Genomic DNA, 22,820 nt, shown 5'->3' on the forward strand with positions numbered 1-22,820 from the left:
GGGGGCGGGAGCTCAGTTCCTGCTCCTGGCTCTTCCATCCCCCCGGGGGGGATCAGCGGGACTGATCAGCGAAAATGCCATTTGACCAATGGAAGTAATGCTGCAGCACTCATTCAAGTGCCACGGCCACTTCCGGCACTCCTCCTGATAAGCTGTTTGGAGTTGCCCTCCTCAAATCTGACATTTATGACATATCCTGAAGCTAGATCATTAAATGGGATATCCCAGTTCTAAATGTTTTGCTGCAGAAAGCAGGCGGCTTCATACACTACACAGTTGCCCTAGTTGATATGGCAGGCTGAGTACCATTCAGTTCAATAGGATTCTGTCTGCAGTACCAGCCCAGACCACTGTGCAACGTACGGCACTGTCTGCTTCCTGCAGCAAAACACTAGAAGTGGGATAACCCATTAAAGATAGACAGATACCTGCTGCCACCAGAGAGCACTTGATTACTGCTTGAACATGGAACTTCTTAATTAACCAGTATGCAGCAAACTCAATCTAGTGGTGGTGGCAGGTAAGCTGCATAGTGTCTATAGGTTTGGAGACCAGAAATAAAAGGCAGCGACCATTACACAGCTAATATCACCTACTGCCCCAGCATGGATCTAAGAAGCCGCCATTGTGTTTTATTTCTCATTACCCAGTAGGACATTTTACCCACCTCCTCTCTGGGCAAGAACGATGCCAGCTGCTTTATCTTGGTGCTCTGATTATTGTTGCATTTCTTACAAAGCAGCGTCCCGCAGTTCACCCATTGCTGCGGCTTCGTAGCTTCTGCAAGTGTGCTTCCCCCAGACACCAAATGGTTTAGGTGTTCGCTGTGCTGCGCGGGAATCGGCTTATTGTAGTCACCGTTCTGTAATAGAAGAGGATCAGACATTGGGAAACGGACAATATTTTTTGTTTTTGCTATTCACTGGCAAGATCTCTGCTTGCAGTCAATATACAGAGAATGTGCAGACCTAATATTTCTAAGGATATCTTCACACGGGGCGTAAATGCTGCAGATTTTGCAGCACTTACAGGACAAGCCATGAGCATGACATTAGGGAAAGCGACTTGCTATTTGTATAGCGCCAATTCATTCCGCAGCGCTGTCAGGTAATTACCCCCCCCCCCCCAAGCTGGATGCTCATTTTACTGCCTTCGGAAGGATGGAAAGCAGAGTCAACCTTGAGTCGGCTACCTGAACCATGCGGGGATTGAACCTTCAAGGTCGGGAGCGAGAGGTTAGGACTGCATACTGCTGCCTTAAAGGGGTTGTCCCGCGATGACAAGTTAAGTTAAGCACTTCTGTATGGCCATATTAATGCACTTTGTAATATACATCGTGCATGAAATATGTGCCATACAGAAGTTATATACTCACCTTCCCTGCACTGGCGTCCCCGTCTCCATGGTGCCGTCTAATTTCAGCGTCTAATCGCCCGATTAGACGCGCTTGCGGGCACGAGCGGCGTTCTGGCTCCGCCCCCTTCTACGCATCATCGCGTAGCTCCACCCTGTCACGTGTGCCGATTCCAGCCAATCAGGAGGCTGGAATCGGCAATGGACCGCACAGAGCCCACGGTGCACCATGGGAGAAGACCCGCGGTGCATCGTGGGTGAAGATCCCGGCGGCCATCTTGGAGGAAAAGAAGGAAGAAGTTGCAGAGAAGGGATTCGGGTAAGTTAATTTCAACACTTCCCTTGGGTTTGTCCTGCGCTGAACGGGGGGGCCTATGCAAAAAAAACAAAAACGTTTCGGCGCGGGACAACCCCTTTAACACTCTGTGCCACATTAGAAAAAAAAAAACTTTGCCAAAGTTACAGAAAAAAGTCTACGTTTTTCACGATGGTGCAGTTTTTTTGTGAAAATGCTGTGGATCTGCTGCAGATTTCACTCCTCCAAAACGCTCCGTGTACAACCGCACTCCTCACCTCTTAATCCTCTCTTTCTTCACTGGGTAATTAAAACCAAGCCAGTAAGCCGCTTCCAGGATGTCCCTGCCATGTCCCAGATTAGAGAGCCTAAGGCTTCCCTCTCACAGACGCTGTACAACGCTCCCATTCATTTCAATGGGGCGCTGTCTTCTGGGGCTCCGGGCACTTGTCAGAGAATCTTTTGCTAGTGATAGTGTTTCAAGACCCCGCCTCCAGCAAGAGATTGCTCTGATTGGCTAATCCAGCGCCAATCGCAGCCAGCGCTGGATGCACCAATCACAGCCACTCAATGAATGAATGGTTCGCGGCTCAGCCAATCAGAGCAACCCTTTTGCTGGAGGCGTGGTCTTGAAACCCGTTACCAGCAAGAAATGCTCCGCAGGCACAGACAAGTGCCTGGAAGTGACAAAATAGCGCTGCACGCTGTGCAGTTTTGTCTGGGAAAGTATCGGGCAGCAAAAGGGAACCTCAAGAAAATTTACTATAGTCAACGGAGTCCGCTGGGCAGAGTTTATGCCCAGCTTATGCCAGATATGACACTTCCATTATTTTCACTGTTCAGCACCTAGGACTGTTCCATAAGATAGGCAACAGAAATCCAATTGGCGTTGTCTCACCCCTGAGATCCCCAGAACGGGGAGTCTCATGCCCTCCTCCTCCCAGCGAGTAGATGAGTGGAGCGGCTGTCCTACATGCATGATGCCACTCCACTCATTTTCTATGGGACTGCTGGAGACAGTTGAGGGCTCGAACTCTGCTGGAATGAAGGGAGCAGCGCCGCACGTGCTCAGCCGCCGCTCCTCCACATCACTGCAGGGGGTACAAGGAGCAAAAAGTGACAAGAAGAGGGGCAAGAGACTCCCAAACCCGGAACAGATAGGAGTTTTAGTGGTAAGACCCCCACATACCACCCCTAACCTAGGCGTGGGTGACAAGTCTACCTTAGTACACCCCTTTAACTCCTTGGGACTTTTTACACAGAACAAGGAGTGTGTGAAGTTGAACCATACGGCCGGATTCGGACGGCCCCGATTTGCTCCGTGCCGCCCACAAGATGCATGCGTGCAGCACACAGCAAGTACGCCATGAACATTGCACGCTTTCTGCGGGCCGCCAATCCCATGAACTATCTCGGCATGCATACCTGTGTAATAGACGGCAAGCTAGAACATGCTGGAATTCCCTTCCCCATCCCCCCACCCTTTAGATAGCCTGCAAGGAAGCCACAGATAAGACGGCGGACCCTTCTCACCTCTTGGAAGCCGTTGTACTGCTCGCAGTTGGGACAGTCCCAGCAGTTCCGGTTGCCATAGGGCACCACGGTGTTCTGGCTGCAGAACCAGCAGTTCACCGTCATGTGGGTCGGAGGTTTCCTGCAGGACAGAAGACAAATCGGGTCACCTCACTGCCATGATGTAATAGGTTAGACTCTTCATATCCATCGCGGTTAAGAGTCATCATTCTATGTACAACTGAATGCACAAACGAAGCATGAAAGTGTCCATTTTATTACACATGTAATATATATATATATCACAGATATGCAGCGGGCACAAAGTACAAGGTGATTATACAGTTACAGATTATCAGGGCCGACGATAACACGCTTCAATAAAGATTAAACAGAAGTCTGGAGCCAGCTGCAGATGCCCGGGTTCAGGGAGTTTTCCAACCTGGAACATGTTTATTGTTTCATTGTTTAAAAAGGCAACGTTTCGACCCAATTAAGGTCTTTCTCAAGCCATTAACTGGTGGAATACAACATCATATCCATGTTCACAAAAAAACACAAAAACTTGTCGCCGGCTCGCAGGCTTCTCGCTCAGCGCTTCACCTCTCTAGAAGTGCTGAGCAGAAGCATTTACACGGAGTGAGAAACCAGTGAGTCTAACAAGCTTGGAACGAATAGCTAACGAATTTTCCACATTGACACTGAACGATTACCGCTCAAGTTTGTTCGTTTGAACTCATTTTGAGCAATAATCGTTACGTGTAAATGGGCCATTACTAGGGATGAGCGAGTATACTCGCTAAAGCACTACTCGTCCGAGTAATGTGCTTTAGACGAGCATCTCCCTGCTCGTCCCTGAAGATTCGAGGGCCGCCGCGAGGAACGGAGGGGAGATCTCTCTCTCCCGCCCGCTCCCCACCGCAACTCACCTGTCAGCTGTGGCGGCTACCGAATCTTCAGGGACGAGCAGGCAGATACTCAACTAAAGCACATTACTCGAGCGAGTAGTGCCTTAGCGAGTATACTCGCTCATCCCTAGCCATTACTGTCTAAAAAGGCATTGTCTCACAAAAAGAAAATTATCACCTGTGCACAAGATGGGGGATAACTATCTAATCCAAGGGCATTTCAGTGCGGAGACCCCCACAACGACAATACAAATCCTGGACATCACTGGATGAATGGAGTGGGGGACATATATGGGCACGGCTACTCCATTAGTTTCAACGGCACTGCTGGAGATAAAGTACCGGCATCCGGCAATCCCGGGCTGTCCCACTGGAATGAATGGATCAGCGGTATGCACAGGTGACCGGAACTTACATCATTCAGATCCAAGTTATCTCCCATTGTGCAGATAGGGGCCAACTTACCCGATGACCCTGGAGGTCCCTTCCAACTCTACCATTCTAGGATTCTAACTTCTTTGGGTGGGATAACGCCTTAAGAAACATTATGGAATTCCCTAGAGTAATTTGGGGGGGGGGGGGGGGGGCAAGCTTTTTTTTGCTCAAATTGAGTCATCGCATACTTTCTTCTACAGTCACATCCAGAGCTGCTTTAAAAAAAATTCTTCTGGCCGTTCTTGGAAAGAGGAAGCGTTTTACTTCCACCCTGATGTTAGTCACGGAATCGAACAGATTAGCGCTAACTGACTACTAGAAGCTTCCACAATGCACTATCTAGTAAGAGGAATCCAACAGAACTGTGAATTTAGGTTGGCGTGGGACTAGAGAAAAAAATCATCAAACTCCTCAAAACCCATGAAAAAGGGCCCCGAGTCGCCCGCAGCAGCCAATCACAGTGCAGCTTTCAACTAAGGCAGCTTTTCATTTAGAAACAAAGTGGCAGATTTACAAAAACTTTTTTCTTGCCGTAGAAAGTTGTATGTTGTTGCTGGAAAGCAGGGTCTTCCTTTCAGAGTGACCCCCTACAATAAGAGAAGGCACGTACTGCCAGACACTTGTGTGCAAGCAACTGTTCCACCAAGAGAAGAAACAAAGAGACCTTGTGCCAAGACGTCTCCAGCCCGAGCCCTAAACAGCTGGAAGGACAGATGCCCCGGAGCTGCCAGGTCTGAGCTGTGCCATCCTGCCCGGCCGCGCAGGTCCCAATAATCAGGGATTTCAGAATCTGCAGGCTTATCCTCTTAGGCAGAGAATTAAAGGGGTCGTCCGTCCCGATGAAGCCTTATCCCGGGACAGGGTAGAAGTGGCTTTACAGGCAGCGACGAGTGTCCGGGAACGTGCTCAGAGGACACTCGTTCCACGTAAACACGACCGCCGACAGGGTGACGGGTGATCGTGTACACGTGTATTTGCTGCGCACGTTAAATCTCCATAGCCTATATTGCTGCATATTATGCGTGTATCACGCACTAAAATAGGTCATGCCACATTTGGTATTTCACGCGAGGAGCCCAATAGAAGTCAATGGACCTTCAGTACCGCGGACGACATACACCCGTGCGAGTGAGCCCTAAAGCAACTTTGCTGAGTGACTCTCTGGATGACCGTTGCTCTGCTTAAAGCTACCTTTAGGCCCAATGTCCACAGGTGAATGTGACTTGCGGAATCCATGCGGGTCACATCTGCAAATCAAGCCACCCCCATAGGGAAGCATGGGCGTCCGCACATGAATTAAAGCATGTGGATTTGTTTTGCGAACCTTTTGGCTCTATTTCAGTGCGGTTCCCATTGAAGTCAATGGAAGTCATCCAAGCCGCAGCCCGTCTGCCATTGAATTGCGAACGGGCCGCGGATTCCACGGTTAGGAGGTTAAAAACAAAAATACAACAACAACACTGTACTACAGTGGTGTGCGGCAGCGCTCCGGTCAGGGCTGCCACACACAGCCGCAGAGAAGCAAATAGAAGGCCTGGACAGGGCCGCGGAGTTCTCGGTCGCGGGCAGGATTCTGCTGCGGGCTCCCGAATGTGGTATCCAATCGGCCCGTGTGTACGAGGCCGTACACACAGCAACTTTTTTTTACGTAGTCTCAGAAGTCACTAAAGTCGTAGTTTGTATGTTTTTACATAGAGCGATGTGTCTTCATTAGTTGGCGAGATATTACTTGTAAAGAGGATCTCCGCGCCAATTTGTTCACAAGTCGTTCCCACATGGACTGCGGATTTACAAAGACGAGTTCTGATCACCCAGGGACTATTTGTTGGCAAGCTGAAACTAAACACCTAATAACCGTCCCCATGCCGGTGACCGCGTTCACACTGAACAACCCGCGCTTGAATTTGCTCTTTTGCGCGATAATGGTTCTGTGTAAAAGGTACCTTCAGTCCGGTCTCATGCGACCAGATTTGTGACGTGCGGTACAATCCCGCGGCGGTGCGTAGTCACGGCCAGGCTCACAGCTGGACTTCACTTATGGTGGCGCGAGTCCGGCCTTAGTCTCCCCCTCACCGATCCCTGCTGTCACATCCCCGATCCCTGCTGTCACATCCCCGATCCCCGGCAGCAGCTCTTATGCATCAACAAGACATCATTTACACCGAATAAGAACGATTTAGCGGTTTTTTGACCGATGATCGTTCCGTCCAAACGCACTTTACGTGGCCGAGGAAGTTATGGATCCTGCGATCAGCGGAGGGTGGGATTCCTGGAATGAGGGGCTCCGACAATTACATCCTTCACTGAACAGAAACTGAATGGATCTTCATTGATGATAAAAGGCGCGTGACAAGGGGGGGGGGGGGGGGGGTTAGCGGGCAGACCGAACATTATACAACACGCACGAAGGCGGCTGTATGTAGTCACGTGACCACAGCACGCACCAGGCTCGATCGAGACCATCCGCGTCAGAGATTTCTCTTTGAATTCCGTTATTAGAGCAGAAAACAAACATTTCTGTTTTGTTTTTTTCTTCCTCAAAATATTTTGAAATCAAAAAGGGGAAATTTATGAAAACGAATGTCTTTGTTGCCCTTTAACAGCCAATCACAGCACAGCTTTCATTTTGCATTCTGCTGTGGCAAAATGCAAGCTGCGCTCTAATTGGTTGCTACGGGCAACTCAGACAGTTTCATATATCTATCCTCAAACTTTTTCCTTTTGGAGTTCAACCCTTTCAGCCTTGAGAAAAAGTAGTTTTTTGTCTTTTTTAACTGCAGGGCGCCGCTATCAAAAATGGGGTGTGGCTTATCATAACGCATAATTTTACCTCTGATATTCTGGGCACCTGGCGGACTCTGGAAGGAAACTTCCGCATCACCTGACCAGCGGCGCTGCGCTCACTAAAGGCTGCCGAGTGAAGGAGGCGCAGAGAGTACAAAGACTCCGGAGCCGTCGCTCACAATACAGATACGTCAGGCACGCAGGATTATCCGCCGCGCTTACAGACAAAACCCGCTGCCGGCTTCCCGCATGCAGAATCTGACCCGCTCGTGTGGTTGGGTCCACAACGGACATTCTGCAGTAAATTAGCAGCGGAAAGTCTGTCTTAAAACCCGCGCCATTTGGTGTGGGTTTTATCGTACAAATCACCCTCATTGAGAAGCGCAGCGCAAGTTTCCGCACGGGCTTTGCGCAGATTATTTTTGCGGCTTTTGGGCAAGATTTCTTAAGATCTCATCCACTTTGCCGCTACCCTAAATGGTTCAGATCGCCTGTGCGGAGGGTCTGTGTGGCAATTCGCCCCCCCGTGTTAGACGCAGTGCAAGGGGTTTTTCAGGCAGCGCCCACCAAAATCAATGAGAGAGGAGTCTGCAATTACAAGCAGATCGGTGCTTCCCCTCCGAGCCCCGGGGTATCCTGGCGGGCGCTATCTGGAGAACCCATCTAACGCTATCCAAGTGATTTCGGGTTGGGAATCCCTGCTGTAGGCCTCATCCACACGGCTGCACGCAATACCGCTCCGTGAAGAACACGCCGTTTCCACTGCTTGCTTACCTGGCGCACTTTTGGTGCTCATCTGGCGCACGTGCGTTTGTTTTCCCTTCCATGTGTTGCATCTGTATCCTTTATTATTCACGCGCGCCAAAAAAAAAAGCCCAAATTACACTCACTTTTTTTCCACTCCGTTGACAATATGCATAAAGAGAACGCAGTGAATACACGTGCAGCTGCGCATTTGCTGCGTCTTCACGCAATCCCATAGGCTAAAATGGGCAGTTGAGCCCTTGACAAACCCCCCAAAAATATACAGAACACTGCGATTTTTTTTTTCTTACGCACGGAGAAAAAAAAAAAAAATTTAAAGACACCAATGCAATCATTTTATTTTGAATCCAATTGAAACCAATGGGGCAGTGGGGGAACAAAAACCGCGAACGCTCATTTCCATTTTTCTACTCCAAAAACAGTGCAACCAGACAAGCGCAAACAAAAACCCGTAACGCAGCTGTGAGCGAGCAGTAATACACGTGATCCCCTAAACTAAACTTATTGCACCCCTAAAAATATACTGAAGTATCTGCCCTTCCCAGGATGCACCCATAAATACCAACAGTGCACCCTGCAAATATTACACCCCCCCCCCCCCGATCTGACTCTACACCCCAACATACCAGAGACGTATATAAATACCACCCTCATCTACACCCCTCCCCCGGCTGCACGCCCCCAAGCGGGTCACACGCAACCTCCGCTCAGCACAAGGCGCCAATAACGCCGAGCTCGGGCACTTGCAGTCTCTCTGCTCCAGCACCGCTCGGGTTAAAGTCCCCTCCCCCGTCCGCACCTAACAAAGCCCCCAGCCGAGGCCCCTCCTCACCTCCGTAGCAGCCGGTACAGCAGCAGCCCGGTGGCCCCGGCGGTGGCGGTCAGGCCGGCCAGAGGCAGCAGTAACGCAGTCCCGTGCTCCATGCGTCGGCGCCGGATCTCGTGGACCTTCCTCTCCGGTGCTTCGCGCTGTCTGCGTACCGTCCCCCTCCCGCCAACCAATAACACGCTCACTCTACAAACCCGGCGTTCTAACCACGCCTACTCGAATCCTACAGCCAATCGCAGGAGAGGGAATGGCGTCGGAGGGCGGGCATAGAACTTGGCGCACACGTGGGCGGCCCCGCTCTCTGGAGGCGTCAGTCGTGAAAGGCCGAGATCGTGCGGGGTCCGGGAGGGGGCGGAGAAGAGTGGGGTCGTGCGCGGCCTGGATGACTCATCCGTACGGAGAAAGGACTCCTTGGCATAGCGAGAGTGGATGGATGCGGGCTGATGGGTAAAAGTCCTTTACTCCGGCATGAATGAAGAAGAATCAGTGCTGGATTATCGCGGAACATAAATGCTGCAGCTTGTTATCTGAGCTAGCACATTACAATGCAGTCCTGTGCATGATGATCGCGGTACGGATTGTCAGATGCCGGATTAAAGGAATGTCAGTCTATTTATAGCGAGAAGGATGCACATAATGGTTCTTGGCGTCTTCTTAGTGGCAGTCAGCATGCTTATAGCTCTGCAGCAATGTCTGCAACTGAAGAGCATTACACACATGCAAATGGGGTGCTGCATGGATTTCTGCCAGACATCTGTTAATGCCCTTTTACATTATTGTTCGAACAATCGAAAGTGAACATTACTCATTCGCTTTTCATTCATTGATCATTCTATGATGGTATAAAAATCAGCGTCGGCTCGTTCATTAATCGTTCTGTTTAAATACCGATTGTTCAGTCGTTCTCATTCACTAATACAGGAATGACGGAACGATTTCTCGTTTGAACGCGTGAACAATGTATCAGGCGTCACGAGAGCGAACTCTGACATCGTTCGCGCATTCAAGGGAGAAATCGGCAGGTCTAAGCGGACCCCTAGGTGTGAGCCACGGGTATATCGATACAGGCGTATTTTTCCGTCTGATTTTCGGGCCAGGTACGTACGGAAATAAAGCGCAGTTTTTTTTGATGTCTATATTCACACAGCATTTTTTTTCTTTTTTCACAGATGAACCGTCCCAGACAAAAAAATCGCAGCATGTCCTATTTTGTTGCGATTTTCGGAGAAAAATCATCCATTCTAGTATATGGATGCATTTAAAAAAACGGATTGCTCACTGTTGATACAACTGCAATGCCTGTAGTCATGGTAACCATAGAAAAATAAAACCAGGAACTGATGAGCCTGGACACTTATGCCGCTTCTTTTTTTTTTTACACGCATAAAAATCGGATGAAAATCGTACCAAAAAATTGTATAAATGCAAGAAAAATCCGTTCGATCGATCGTGCATTTATTTTTTGTTAAATGTGTTTCTGTGATTTTTCACTATTTTTATCTGTTTTGCATTAGATTTTTATGTGCGTTAAAAAACCCCGTATGATGGATTCTGCAGACTTTTTTAGGCTGCGTTCACACAGGGCGGATTTGCCGCAGAAAAACTGCTTCTGCGGCAAAACTGCTTCAAAGGTTTGGGCTTGCGGATTTTTGTGCGTAAAAATCCACAAGCGGTTTTTTTGCGCAGCTCTTTTTTACTTTTTGCCGCGGATTTAGCTGCGTCCATAGAGGTCTATGGACAAAAAAGCGCTGCGCAAAAGACCGTAGAATGAACATGCTGCATCTTTGAAAACCGCGCCACAGTTGCATTTTTGCACTGCGGCTGTGCGGAAAAAATCTGCACTGTGAGAACAGCTTTTTGGCAAATCTCATTTGTGCTGCATTGCACTGCAAACGTAGCGGTTTTGCCGCAGTGCGGATACGCAACGGCAATCCGCAGCAACTACGCCCTGTGTGAACCCAGGCTTAAGGTTACTATTCAAACTAGCAGAAAAACGCATAATTCTTTTAGTGTTTCTTAAAAACGTTCTTTTTTTTTTCATGCAGATTCAAAAACACTAGCCAAAAATACCAAGTGTGAATGTAGCCTAAGGCCTCCTGCCCACGGGCGGGTACTTACTACAGAATCCGCGGGGGCGTCCTTACCGTGGATCTGCAGAAAATAGCGCCCACAGTATGCTATGGGAAATTGATTCTTCCTCCACACTTGCGGAAACCAATTGCGGTTTCTGCAAGAGAAGGAAAAATCGCAGCATGCTCCATTTTTGTGCGGATTCCATGCGGATGGCTTCCATTAAGGGTAAGGTCGCAGATTCCGCATTGCCGCCTAGTAATGGTGCGGGGGGGGGGGGTAATTCTGTACTGCGCATGTGCGACAGCGAGCCGCTGGGTTCATCCGCAGTACAGAAAAGAAGCAGAATTCTCCATCCTGCAGTCACATCTTGCCCCTGTGAAGAATCCTAAAAAAATGGTTAGCATAGTGTTTCTTTATCTGGACAGAAACAATACTGTTTCCATTTCCTGATAGCAAGCGGAGATCTTGAGATGAGGAGGAAATAAAACATGAAGTATGTCAGAAGTTTGCAGAACCTTTCATTACACAATTGATGAGATGTTGCATTTTCCCTGGCAGTGAGGGGTTAATCTGTGCAGCCCGATGCTGGGTTTGTATGGGATTGATGACTGGGGATTTCTGGCTGGTCAGGAGCTGCGATGCAGGATGGCAGAGTGACGATGGATGTGGGGGTGAAGTCAGGCTCGCTTGCTGAATGACTCGTGCCTTTGGTATCATTGAGAGGATGACTGGGTGCACCGAGCAGTGATGCTGTCAGGGATGTGCCGCCCACACATCAGGATTGATGTCAGTGGATCAGCGATTCCTGCACGACTCTCACACTTATTCGCCGCACGTCTCGGCGAGGGGAACCGCATACGTATGGACGTCGACCAGACGTAATGTTAAAGGGGTATTACCAGAATTAAAGGGGTGGTATAAAGACTGACTTTGATCACTTATCCATAGGATGGGTCATAGAAGTCTGATTGGTGGGGGTCTCAGCAGCAAGAACAGGGGTCCCCATATCTCCCTCTTCTCACTGTGGGCTAACTGCACCCACCCTTAGTTACATAGCGCCGTTCCATTCATTTCAACAGGGCTGACGGAAATAGCCGAGTACACTAGAGAAGAGATAGAGGAATCAAAAAGATCTAGACAGGCTTGTGCAGTGGGCGGCGATTAGTGCCGCTTTTACATGAGCCGATTCTTGTTTGAACGAGCACACGAGCGAGTGACGTCACCTCTAACGCGTTCGCAATTGTTTGCGCTCGAGAAGCCTGTTTAGACGGGCAGATCATCGTTGAGAATCGTTCACTTCTCGTTTAGTGCTTCGCATTCTATGTGATGGCCGCTTTCACGCGGCCCAGAAAATTGTGCAAGATTTGTGCGTTTTTTCCCCGCATCGCAATGTGGGAAAATGTTGCAGCATGTCCTATTTTTGGGTGTTGCCGTGGAACGCATCGCCCATTGTTTTCAATGGGGTCGGGAAAAACCGCACGACCTGTGAGAAGCACGCAATGCACGGTTTTCCTGAAGGATCGCTACTTCCTTGAAGTGATGCGAGGCGTTTTTGACTCAAAAATTACTCCCATCCGCGTGGAAATTGCATATTTCCGAACGTGATGGCGGGTTCACAGCCTGATATCGCACTCACCCACGTGAAATCAGCCAAACACTGATCAGAGAGTGTTTAAACGTAACACGAAGTGAACGAGCCGCCAATGATTTGTATGTTGGCTGAAACCGAACAACTGACGAGAAGGGCACAATTCTCGTTAGTCATTCAGTTGTTAGCTCGCGTTTACACGTAACGATTTTCGCTCAAACGAACAAATGGGCTATAACAGAATGGTATTTAGCAGGGAGACATGCAAAGTCCTACATCGGGGCAAGAAAAATGAAAAAAGCACATACAGAATGGGAGGAATTGGGCTAACCAGCAGTACAAGTGAAAAAGAAAGACTTTGGCCCAATGCACAGGGGTGTATTTGCACTGCAGCATTTGGAGCTCCGGATCCCGCAGCAAATACAGCCCATAGGACATGCATTTAAAATGCATTTCCATGCCCACGAGCGGAAATCAGCTGCGATATTCTGCTTGCATGGTGCATGTCCTATCTTGCACTATCCATGTCATCGCTGGCCCGCCGGCTCTGCACTGCACATGTGCGGCTGTGCGCCAGCCGGCACATCTGCAGAGCGAAGACACTGGACAGGTAAGCCAGGAGTCACTGTAGGGGCACAGGGTCGCATCCTCATATTTGGCCTAAGGAATACTAATAGTTCCCGACTGAACATGAGTCAATAATGTGATGTAGCAGCCAAAAAGGTAAACACAATTCTGGGATGTATTAAGAGAAGCATAGAGCCTAGATCACATGAGGTCATTATCCCCCTCTACTCTTCCTTAGTCAGACCTCATCTGGAATACTGTGTCCAGTTCTAGGCACCCCACTTTAAAAAAGACATAAACAAACTGGAGCAAGTTCAGAGAAGAGTTACCAAGATGGTGAGCGGTCTGCAAATCATGTCCTATGAGGAACGGTTAAAGGATCTGGGAATGTTTAGCTTGCAGAAGAGAAGGCTGAGAGGAGACTTATTAGCTGTCTACAAATATCTGAAGGGCTGTCACAGTGCAGAGGGATCAGCCCTATTCTCATCTGTACAAGGAAAGACCAGAAGCAATGGGATGAAACTGAAAGGGAGGAGACACAGATTAGATATTAGACAGTGAGGGTGATCAATGAGTGAAACAGGTTGCCACAGGAGGTGGTGAGTTCTCCTTCAATGGAAGTGTTCAAACAAAGGCTGGACAAATATCTGTCTGGGATGATTTAGTGAATCCTGCACTGAGCAGGGGTTGGACCCGATGACCCTGGAAGTCCCTTCCAACGCTACCTTTCTATGACTATCTCTGGCAGTCCCACTGAATATGAATGGCGCAGCACCATGTCTGCACGACTGCTGTATCATGCAATAACTTGCTGATTGGTGGGCTCTGGCCATCCGGAATCCTAGCAATCCCAAGAACTGCTATCTAGAGCATCCTACGATGGAGGCAGCAGCGGTCACAGACGCACACTGCCGCTGCATACACTTCGGTAACGGACGCTTTGCTATCTCCAGTGTTATATGTGACCCCCGCTGCCTGCACCTCGGGATGCTCTGGAGCGCAGTTATCGGGATGGGTGGGGGTTCCAGTGGTTATATATGTGGGATAGGGGATAACTTGTTTTTGTAGCACCACCCCATTAGTGTGTATGGAGGGGAATGAAGGCTAGCCTGTCTAGTCTGATTCTACTGCAGTACAGGGCGGCCATGGAAAAGTAGGCCTGGACCACACTCATGAAAGCTGTCTAAAAGAAAATCTGTCTGTTGCCATAGCAACCAATTACAAGGCAGCTTTCACTTTACCTCAGCAGTACAAGAAATGAAAGCTGCGCTGTGATTGGTTGCTATGGGCAACAGAGAGATTTGCATTTAGACAGCTTTTATAAGAGTGTGGTGCTAGGGTTATTTTCCATGGCCCACCCTATATAAATTGCTGAGGCGTTACTGCTGGCAGTGATGGATAGGTGTCAGTCCACACAGCTACATATGGGGCTCCATAGTCACAGACCAGTCATGCTGACCCCTGCCCACCACCAAAAGCGCCTATAACGGACATGTGAGCATCAGAACTGGACCATGAAGCCCCGAAAGAAGGTGCCTGGTCTGCTGAGGCCTGTTCTCTCCTACATCATGTGGATGGCTGGGTGCATGTGCATCAAAATGGCACCAGGATGCATTATGGGAAGAAGACAAGCAGACATTAATGTTTTGAACAATGTCCTACTGGGAAACCTTGTGTCCTGCCATTCATATAGATGTCACTATGACACATATGACCTACCTAATCGTCGTAGAGACAAGTACGATGATTTATGGCAGCGCTATTCCTTGAGGAACATGAGAAAGAGATGGAGGTGATGACATGGCCTCATCTACCTCATTGTTTTTTGCCTTCCTCTGGATCAACATTCGGGGATAATAAGCTGAAGTAGATGGACATATGTGTTTTTTTACCTAACATACTACGTTACCAATCCAGACATTCCAAAATCATGGCGATAATATGAGACGCCCACATAACGGCTCTCCTCATGGAACAGATACCAGTCCTTCCAAAATGGCTCACTCACTCCACTAAAGGTCCTATTCACACAGGCAACGTTTACAACCAAGTTCTGTCCAGGTTGCTGTCCGAGTTCCCAGCATGCCCTATTCTGGTCCATTTTACGGACAAGAGTAGGATATGCAATATCCGCTGCCCTGCACATCGGACAGCACACGTTTGATGCGAGTTGAAAAAAAAAAAAGTGAACGATAATGGTTCGGTCTAAATACAAGCCAACGACCGTATGAGATTCGTTCACTTTTCGCTCATCGTTCGTTTTATCCATTCATGCTCGTTCACTTATCGTTTCATTTAGACTTCCTGTCCACGGGCGATTCTTCATTGCGTTATCAGCGGCGATAATCTGCACACGGGTAACGCATGAAACGCTTTCCATACGATAACTATAGAAAGAGCAGCCGGATGTACACGAGCGGAAATCCGCCGCGATTTTCTGCTCGCGTATAAAAATCGCAGCATGTCGCAATTTTCCCCGATTAACCTATCATAATGATAGGTTCATCATGGAAAATCGCGGCGACTTTAGTGTTCTCCCGTGGCGGAAATCCACTTGTCCGTGGACGGAAAAACGCAACGCCCGCAATCAGGCAGCCTTAAACGGCGCTCATTCAGTCCTTCTTATTCGCTTATACAGCAAATGTGAAAGATTAAACGATTCTGGACGAGCCAACGATGTATTGATCTGTCTAAACGGGCTGCGTGAGTGCTAACGAGCGAGTGATGACATCACTGGTTCGCTCAAACGAGAATCTGCTCATCTAAAAGTTCCAAGAGCCGCAATGTCACGTTCCATGACCGTTTTATTTTTTTCGTTGGCATAGCCATATTAAGCCTTATGTTTTTTGCGAGACGAGTTGTATCCTCCAATGGGAGCACTTTGGGGCTCATATGTATTGTTTATTTACATTTTTTTTTTTTGAGAGGACGGGGGAAAAAAATATGCCTCCATTTTTTTGTTTCTTTTGTTTGTGGGCTTGGCTGTACAGTATAAATGAAATGTCACTTTTATTTATTGCGATTACAGCAATACCAAATCTATGCAGTTTTTGCCTTTATCTGTTACTATTTCTCTATAATAAAAACTTGGGAAAAAATAGTATTTTCATCACCATATTCCAAGATTCATAACGTTTTTAATTTACCGCTATGTGAGGTATTGATAGGATGGCTTACCTACCAGATCCGGAGATAAGACCTCTGGCTACCCTGGAAATCCATTGGCAAGCCGCTATCACATTGCTATTCTCAGCTGGTAATATCATTGGAGCCACTATGGGGGTCACAATTACTACTGGCACCATCAATATAAGTGAGACTTACTACTGGGACCACTATAGGGATCACTATTACTACTGGGGTGACAATGGGGGGGTCACTATTACTACTGCAGCTACTATGGAAAACACTATTACTTCTGCGGCTATTATGGGGGCTTCTAATAGTACCGCGCCCACAATGGGGTTGGTCACGATTACTACTGCAGCCACTAGGATTACTGGGACCACTACGGGGGACACTCTTGCTACTGCAACCACTATTACTATACAGTCTTATAATTATAATTGGCGCTTTAACCCCTTCCCGCTCCAGGGCGTAAACTTACGTCCTGGGGAGGGAAGGGGTTAAAGGTTCAATTATAATTATAAGACTGTATAGTAATAGTGGTTGCAGTAGCAAGAGTGTCCCCCGTAGTGGTCCCAGTAATCCTAGTGGCTGCAGTAGTAATCGTGACCAACCCAGTCACAGCCAGCGTCCCGCTGCGACAGCGGGGGGGCATCGGAGATGCGCCCCACACTGTTAACCCCTTCCCTGCCACCATCTAAGTAGATTGCAGCAGGGAAAGAGTTCACAGAGGAAGCGCGATGTTATCGCGAGAGCCCGGCCTGTCGCCATGGCAACAGGATGCCAGACACTGGCGTCCTGTATTGCCAATGCCTATTATTGCTGGGCAGTACTCTGGTCAAAGTCCCCCAGAAGGACACAAATGTTGTAAAAAAAAAAAAAAAAGATAAAAAAAATAAATTAAAAATAAGTTTAAAAAAAACACCTTATTTATGCTTTTTCTCAGATTAGCGTAAAAAAAAATTTAAACCCCACATATTTGGTATAGTCGCGTCCTTAACGACGCGTACAATAAGCTGCACATGCTTTTGACTGCACGGAAAAAAGCGTAAAAAAAAATGCTAAAAAAATGAGGCAAAATGCTAATTATTAGCATTTTGCCTCACTAAAAACGCAATAAAAGTGATCAAAAAAGCCGTATGTACACCAAAATGGTACCAATAAAAACTACAGCTCGTCTCACAAAAAATAAGCCCTCACAGAGCTCCGTACATCAAAAAATAAAAAAGTTACAGGACTTTGAATGCAGCGATTTAGAAAAAAAAAAAATTTTATTGCAGAAAAGTGGAAAAACCTAAAAATTTAAGAATTTTGGTATCTTTGTAACCGTACTGACCCACAGAAAAAATGGATTGTCTTATTTATGCTGCATGATTAACACTGTAAAAAATAAAAAAATAAAAATCTATGGCAGAATTGATGCGTTTTCTCTCCCTACTATCATAAAAAAAAGTTTTACAATATAGTCAATGTACCCAAAAATGACACCGATAAAAACTACAGTTCGCCACGCAAAAAACAAGCCCTTATTTGGCCGCATCGACGGAAAAATAAAAAAAATTATGGCTTTTGATAAATGGAGAAGAAAATTCGCCAAAAATCGTTGCGTCCTTAGCCAAAAATAGGCCATGTCATTAAGGGGTTAAAGGCATCCATAAGGCTAATATAGCCCTCAGTGTAAAGGGGTTTGACACCCCCAGGATAGGGAATAGCTTGTTGATCAACGGGGGTCCTGTGTCCCCTCCCTCTGTCAATGTGGGGGTCACTTCACCCCTCATAGTGATGTCAGAATGAATAGAGCGCTGGCAGAGCATGAGCAGGTGCCGCCCCATTGACTTCAATCAGTCTGATGGAAATATCTGAGCTCGTGCCGCTCGGCTATATCTGCAGTCTCATTGGAAATTTATAGAGCCGCAGTGTGCTTGCGGGAGCGGTGCTTCATTTAGAGGATAACTTGTGATTCTGATACAACCCCTTTAATTTCTGCGATCACCGCCCAAATGAAACTTCTGCAACAAATCTGCCATGTGTGAATCCAGAAAGGAATGAAAACTATAAAGAAGGACTTCTACTTCTCCTTCCTGCTGGGGCGGCGGCTGGTTTTGACTCTAAAAACCAATTGTATTTTCCAAAAAAAATGTTGTGTGTGAAACCACCCCAAGGGTTTTTACTCATGGCAGTGTATATATGTATACTCTGCTTCACAGAAACAAATGCCACGCCATGAAGAAATTTAATTTCAAACAATTCCCTGTCTCTTGTGACCCAATAACCGGGATCACAAGTAAGGGCCAGTTTACACGGAACGATCATCAAAAAATGAATTGTTGCAGCGTGCAAAACTGAATAATGGTTCAGTGTTAACATGGCCAATGAATGAACGATAATTCATGCAAGCAGGATCAAAAGATTCTTAAAGTCGTATATATAACAGTGTTATTTCCCCCATGTTGATGTCGCAATAGAATTTGGATACATAATTTTAAATTTGCATGTTGTGCTTCTCTCGGTTGCATTAAAATAGTGAACTAACATATACCATTAGGCCGGCTTCACACGGCCGTCACGGCGCCCCCCCCCCAGAGAACCCAATACTTACCTGCGGATCCGGCGTCCTATGTCCTGCATGACGCTTCAGCGCACATGCGCAATAGAGCGCGTGACGCGCCGGCCGCGTCATATGACACACCCACAGCGTCATATGACGCGGCTGCGGTAGGTGGGGAAGCGTTTTTACGCTATCTTCCACTGTGCTACAGCGGAAGCTACCGTGACAGCCGGCTTCCATTGACTGGGTGAGGACGGGTGATTTTACGGTGCAGAATTCCGTGGTGGAATTCTGCACTGTAAGGCTGGGTTCCCACTGGGCATATTCCCGTCGGAAATCCCGCGATTTGGCCGCAGCAAAAACCGCGAGATTTCCGCTGGGAGAACCGCCGCGGAAAAATCCGTGGCGGCTTTGAAGCGGCCCGGCCGATCGCTCTTACGCTGCGGCCGGCGCTTCCATAGAGGAGAGCGCAACCGCGACGGAAATAAAAAAAAAAATAGACATGCTGCATCTTCTGAAGCCGCGGTCGCCGCGGCAAATCCGCCCTGTGTGAATGCAGCCTAAGCATTGTGCTATTAGGTTCAATAGAACGCGGCGGAAATCCGTCTGTGCGAAGGAGCCTTTAGTGTGTATTATGCATCTTATTGGAAAGATAGAATAGTTTGCCCAAGGAATGGAATGTGTCCCCCACCCCTGCTTCCTTGAGAGATAACTTAAGGACTGGCTGCTCTCAGTTAACCTTGTGTGTCCAGGCAAACAGATCCTAGACAAAAGAATGTAGCATGTTGTGAGATTTGATCTGTACTGGATAAATGTACATTAAGACATTAGACACAGTCTGGTACTCGAAGAATGGTGTTTATTTAGTCTAATGACGAATTGATTGTATGCCAATTGATAGCTGGAGTCTAGGACTCCACTAATGGATTAAGACTCCAGGAAGTCCCCCTTTAAGTCCCATTTAGATGGGACAGCAGACTGCAGGAGCACTGATGTCATCACTACTGATGTCATCACTACCCGCTAGCGCTCAGGCAGAGCATTCAGACAGGCAGAGAACACCGCTGGATCGCAGGCTGACTGATAAGGAAAAGTCAATGAATAGTAAACAGCTTTTTTGCATCTCCACAGGATGATTATTGCTTATTTTCATTCTTTGGATGAATTCTGAGCGATAATCCTCCCGTGTAAATGGCGCTGTAGTCATTTTGAGAATGACAACTGTAGCAGCAATTAGTGGAATTCTAGATTAAAGTGTATCATTCAGGGAATGATACGCATATTCATGGCCGCAGTGCCTTAAAGGACAGAGGAGATGATCCAGTGTAGGGAATGCTTGATTATATATCTTACCAATTATGGACACTATGGGAGTTCCATAGGAGACAAGTACACCAAAGACAGGTATGACCAAAACTGGTTGTCTCGATGTAGAGAAATGAAGGTATTTGAATCTGTCTTAGGCTTCATTCCCACGAGCGGATATCAGCCACCGTTTTCACATCTAACATTTGTGTGCCTGTTCACACAGCATGGGCCCCAGTGCATATACGCTGAGGATGCTATGCCATGCCATGCCATGCCATTGAGCCTTCCCTTGCCCTCCCCCCTCATCGGCTTGCCTCTTCTGTCCTCCCCTCCAACTGATTCCAATGGGAGGGGGTGGGATGAGGGCGGAGCTAAGTGCCACCCCATCCCGCCTCCTCCCATTGCTGGCCGCAGACAAGGGGTGGAAGCTTAGCTCCGCCCCTTGTCCACAGCCAGCAATGGGAAGAGGCGGGATGGGGCGGCACTTAGCTCTGCCCTTATTCCACCCCCTCCCAATGGAATCAGTTAGATGGGAGGAGAGAAGAGGGAGGGAGTTTAGGAGTCACGCTGCTAAACTCACTCTCACCTCCCTTCTCCGGCCGCTGTTGAAGCCCAATGCAGCGGCTGACTTAGTCCGGCCCAAAACATAGTTCCCGGACTATCTTTTGGGTCCAATGTAAAAACGCCCGGCGCTTTTACGTCGGGGGGAATACCACCATGTGAGCCAATGCATCAGATCGTAGCATATATCGGCCGATATACGCTTGTGGGAAACAGCCCTTAGACCAAAAAAAAGAGTGTGCTGCTCTGGACGCTAGTATGCATGAGCCGCTCCAGGCCTACTTTGAAAAGGGGATCATAAAAGGAATGTCATTCCACTTACGACACTCCATTGTTTCCAGTCAAGAAAAAAGTTGCCAAAGACAATCTCAAGCCTTTCTCAAGGTCCACGATTTACAAGCAGGTGATATTGTCCCAATTGGTGGTAAATCCCCATACGTTGTCACAGGTACCGGTCAGCTGCACTTTCTCCACAGTGTACCCGTAAGGGCTCCTGCACACTGGCGAGGGCGATATATCAGGTTGTGATTCACAACCCAATATCACGCCACCATGTGAAAGGCCAGTGGATGGGAGGCGGTTTCATGTGAAAACAGCCTTGCGTCACTGCAGGAACGAAGGGAAATAGCCGCTGCGAAGGATCACAGAGTCCTCCCATTGCTTTCAATGGGGCCGGCGCTACTGCCACCATTCCCATTGAAGGCAATGGACGATCTCGCAATGTGTCACGGTGCCATGCAGGAAAACATCGCTAACGTGAATGAACCCATTCAAAAGAATGGGGTGCATATTTGTGTGTCTCGCAAGGCACAAATCTTGCACAATTTTCATGCCAGTGTGCAGGCAGCCTAAAGAGAGTGCTCAGCTCTTATTCGCTTCCATACTTCGAGGCAAGCAATATTGCTGGTGTGTGGCCACAGGGAGCAGCCAACTCCCCACAGTAGTACGCTTGAGGTCCTACAGACAGTTTTGCAAAACTGGGTCCCAAAATATCTCCGCACCTCACTGCTTCAATATCTTGATGATTTGCTCTTGTGTTATGGCACTATTGAACAGACATAGACAAACTGGGGCAAGCTCAGAGAAGAGTTACTAAGATGGTGAGCGGTCTGCAAATCATGTCCTATGAGGAACGGTTGAAGGATCTGTGAATGTTTCACGTTCAGGTGGCATCACCTCCCTGTCAATCTTGACTCTACTTGCAGGGCCTGGTGGTGTCAAGATACAATAATACCGTCTAGATCACATGAGATAATTATCTCCTACTCTTCATTAGTCAGACCTCATCTAGACAGACAAACTGGAGCAAGTTCAGAGAAGCGTTACCAAGATTATGAGCTGTCTGTACATCATGACCTATGAGGAACGGTTAAAGGATCTGGGAATGTTTAGCTTGCGGAAAAAAAAGGCTGAGAGGAGACTTAATAGCTGTCTACAAATATCTGAAGGGCTGTCACAGTGCAGAGGGATCAGCCCTATTCTCATTTGTACAAGGAAAAACTAGAAGCAATGGGATGAGACTGGAAGGGAGAAGACACAAATTAGATATTAGAAAAAACTTTGACAGTGAGGGTGATCAATGAGTGGAACATGTTACCATGGGAGGTGGTGAGTTCTCCTTCAATGGAAGTCTTCAAACAAAGGCTGGACAAATATCCAGACATATGCTGCCATATGCTGCCACTATGTAGATAACACAGGCAACATGCAAGTTAAAGGTAGCATGCAAGTAATTACAGAAATGAGAGACAAATGGCTAAAAGAGCATGAAGCAACACAAGACTCCTAGTGGAGCGATACATTCTCCATGTTCAATTCTGCCAATTGGTTTCAATCCATTGAGGGATGGATCATGGGAATTATACAAGCCATATTTCAGATATTACTATTGTGCCTCGCTACTTATTTACTAGTCAAAATAGCTTTATTCTGCTTCCCAATATTCCTTAGGATAGGTCAATAGTTGATCAGCTGGGATCCGTCACCGAGGACCCCGACCAATCAGCTGGGCGGGCGCATGCCGTCTGCACTAGTGTCATTTCTCATTCTTCTCCGATGCACCTAGAAAATAATTAGGCATACCTGGTTCATATGGCTATGATACCCCTTGAGTATCACCTAAATTACTTTAAGGACTCCAAGTAATGTGGCCACCACATTGGGCGATA

General features: G+C 47.7%; 1 protein-coding gene across 1 annotated transcript in view; it reads right to left on the reverse strand.

Moving 5' to 3' along the window:
* Window positions 1-9,049, reverse strand: part of TMEM201 (transmembrane protein 201) — a 30,304-nt gene extending 21,255 nt beyond the window's left edge. Inside the window, exons 1-3 of the mRNA XM_066606596.1 lie at window positions 8,885-9,049; window positions 3,182-3,302; window positions 668-862 (exon numbers count right to left, since the gene is read on the reverse strand). Coding sequence (XP_066462693.1) covers window positions 668-862; window positions 3,182-3,302; window positions 8,885-8,976 — 408 coding nt within the window. The 5' untranslated portion in view covers window positions 8,977-9,049. The remainder of the gene's footprint in view (window positions 1-667; window positions 863-3,181; window positions 3,303-8,884) is intronic.
* Window positions 9,050-22,820: the final 13,771 nt, after the last annotated feature.

The sequence above is a fragment of the Eleutherodactylus coqui genome, chromosome 6, assembly GCF_035609145.1.
Source record: "Eleutherodactylus coqui strain aEleCoq1 chromosome 6, aEleCoq1.hap1, whole genome shotgun sequence".
Lineage (NCBI taxonomy): Eukaryota > Metazoa > Chordata > Amphibia > Anura > Eleutherodactylidae > Eleutherodactylus > Eleutherodactylus coqui.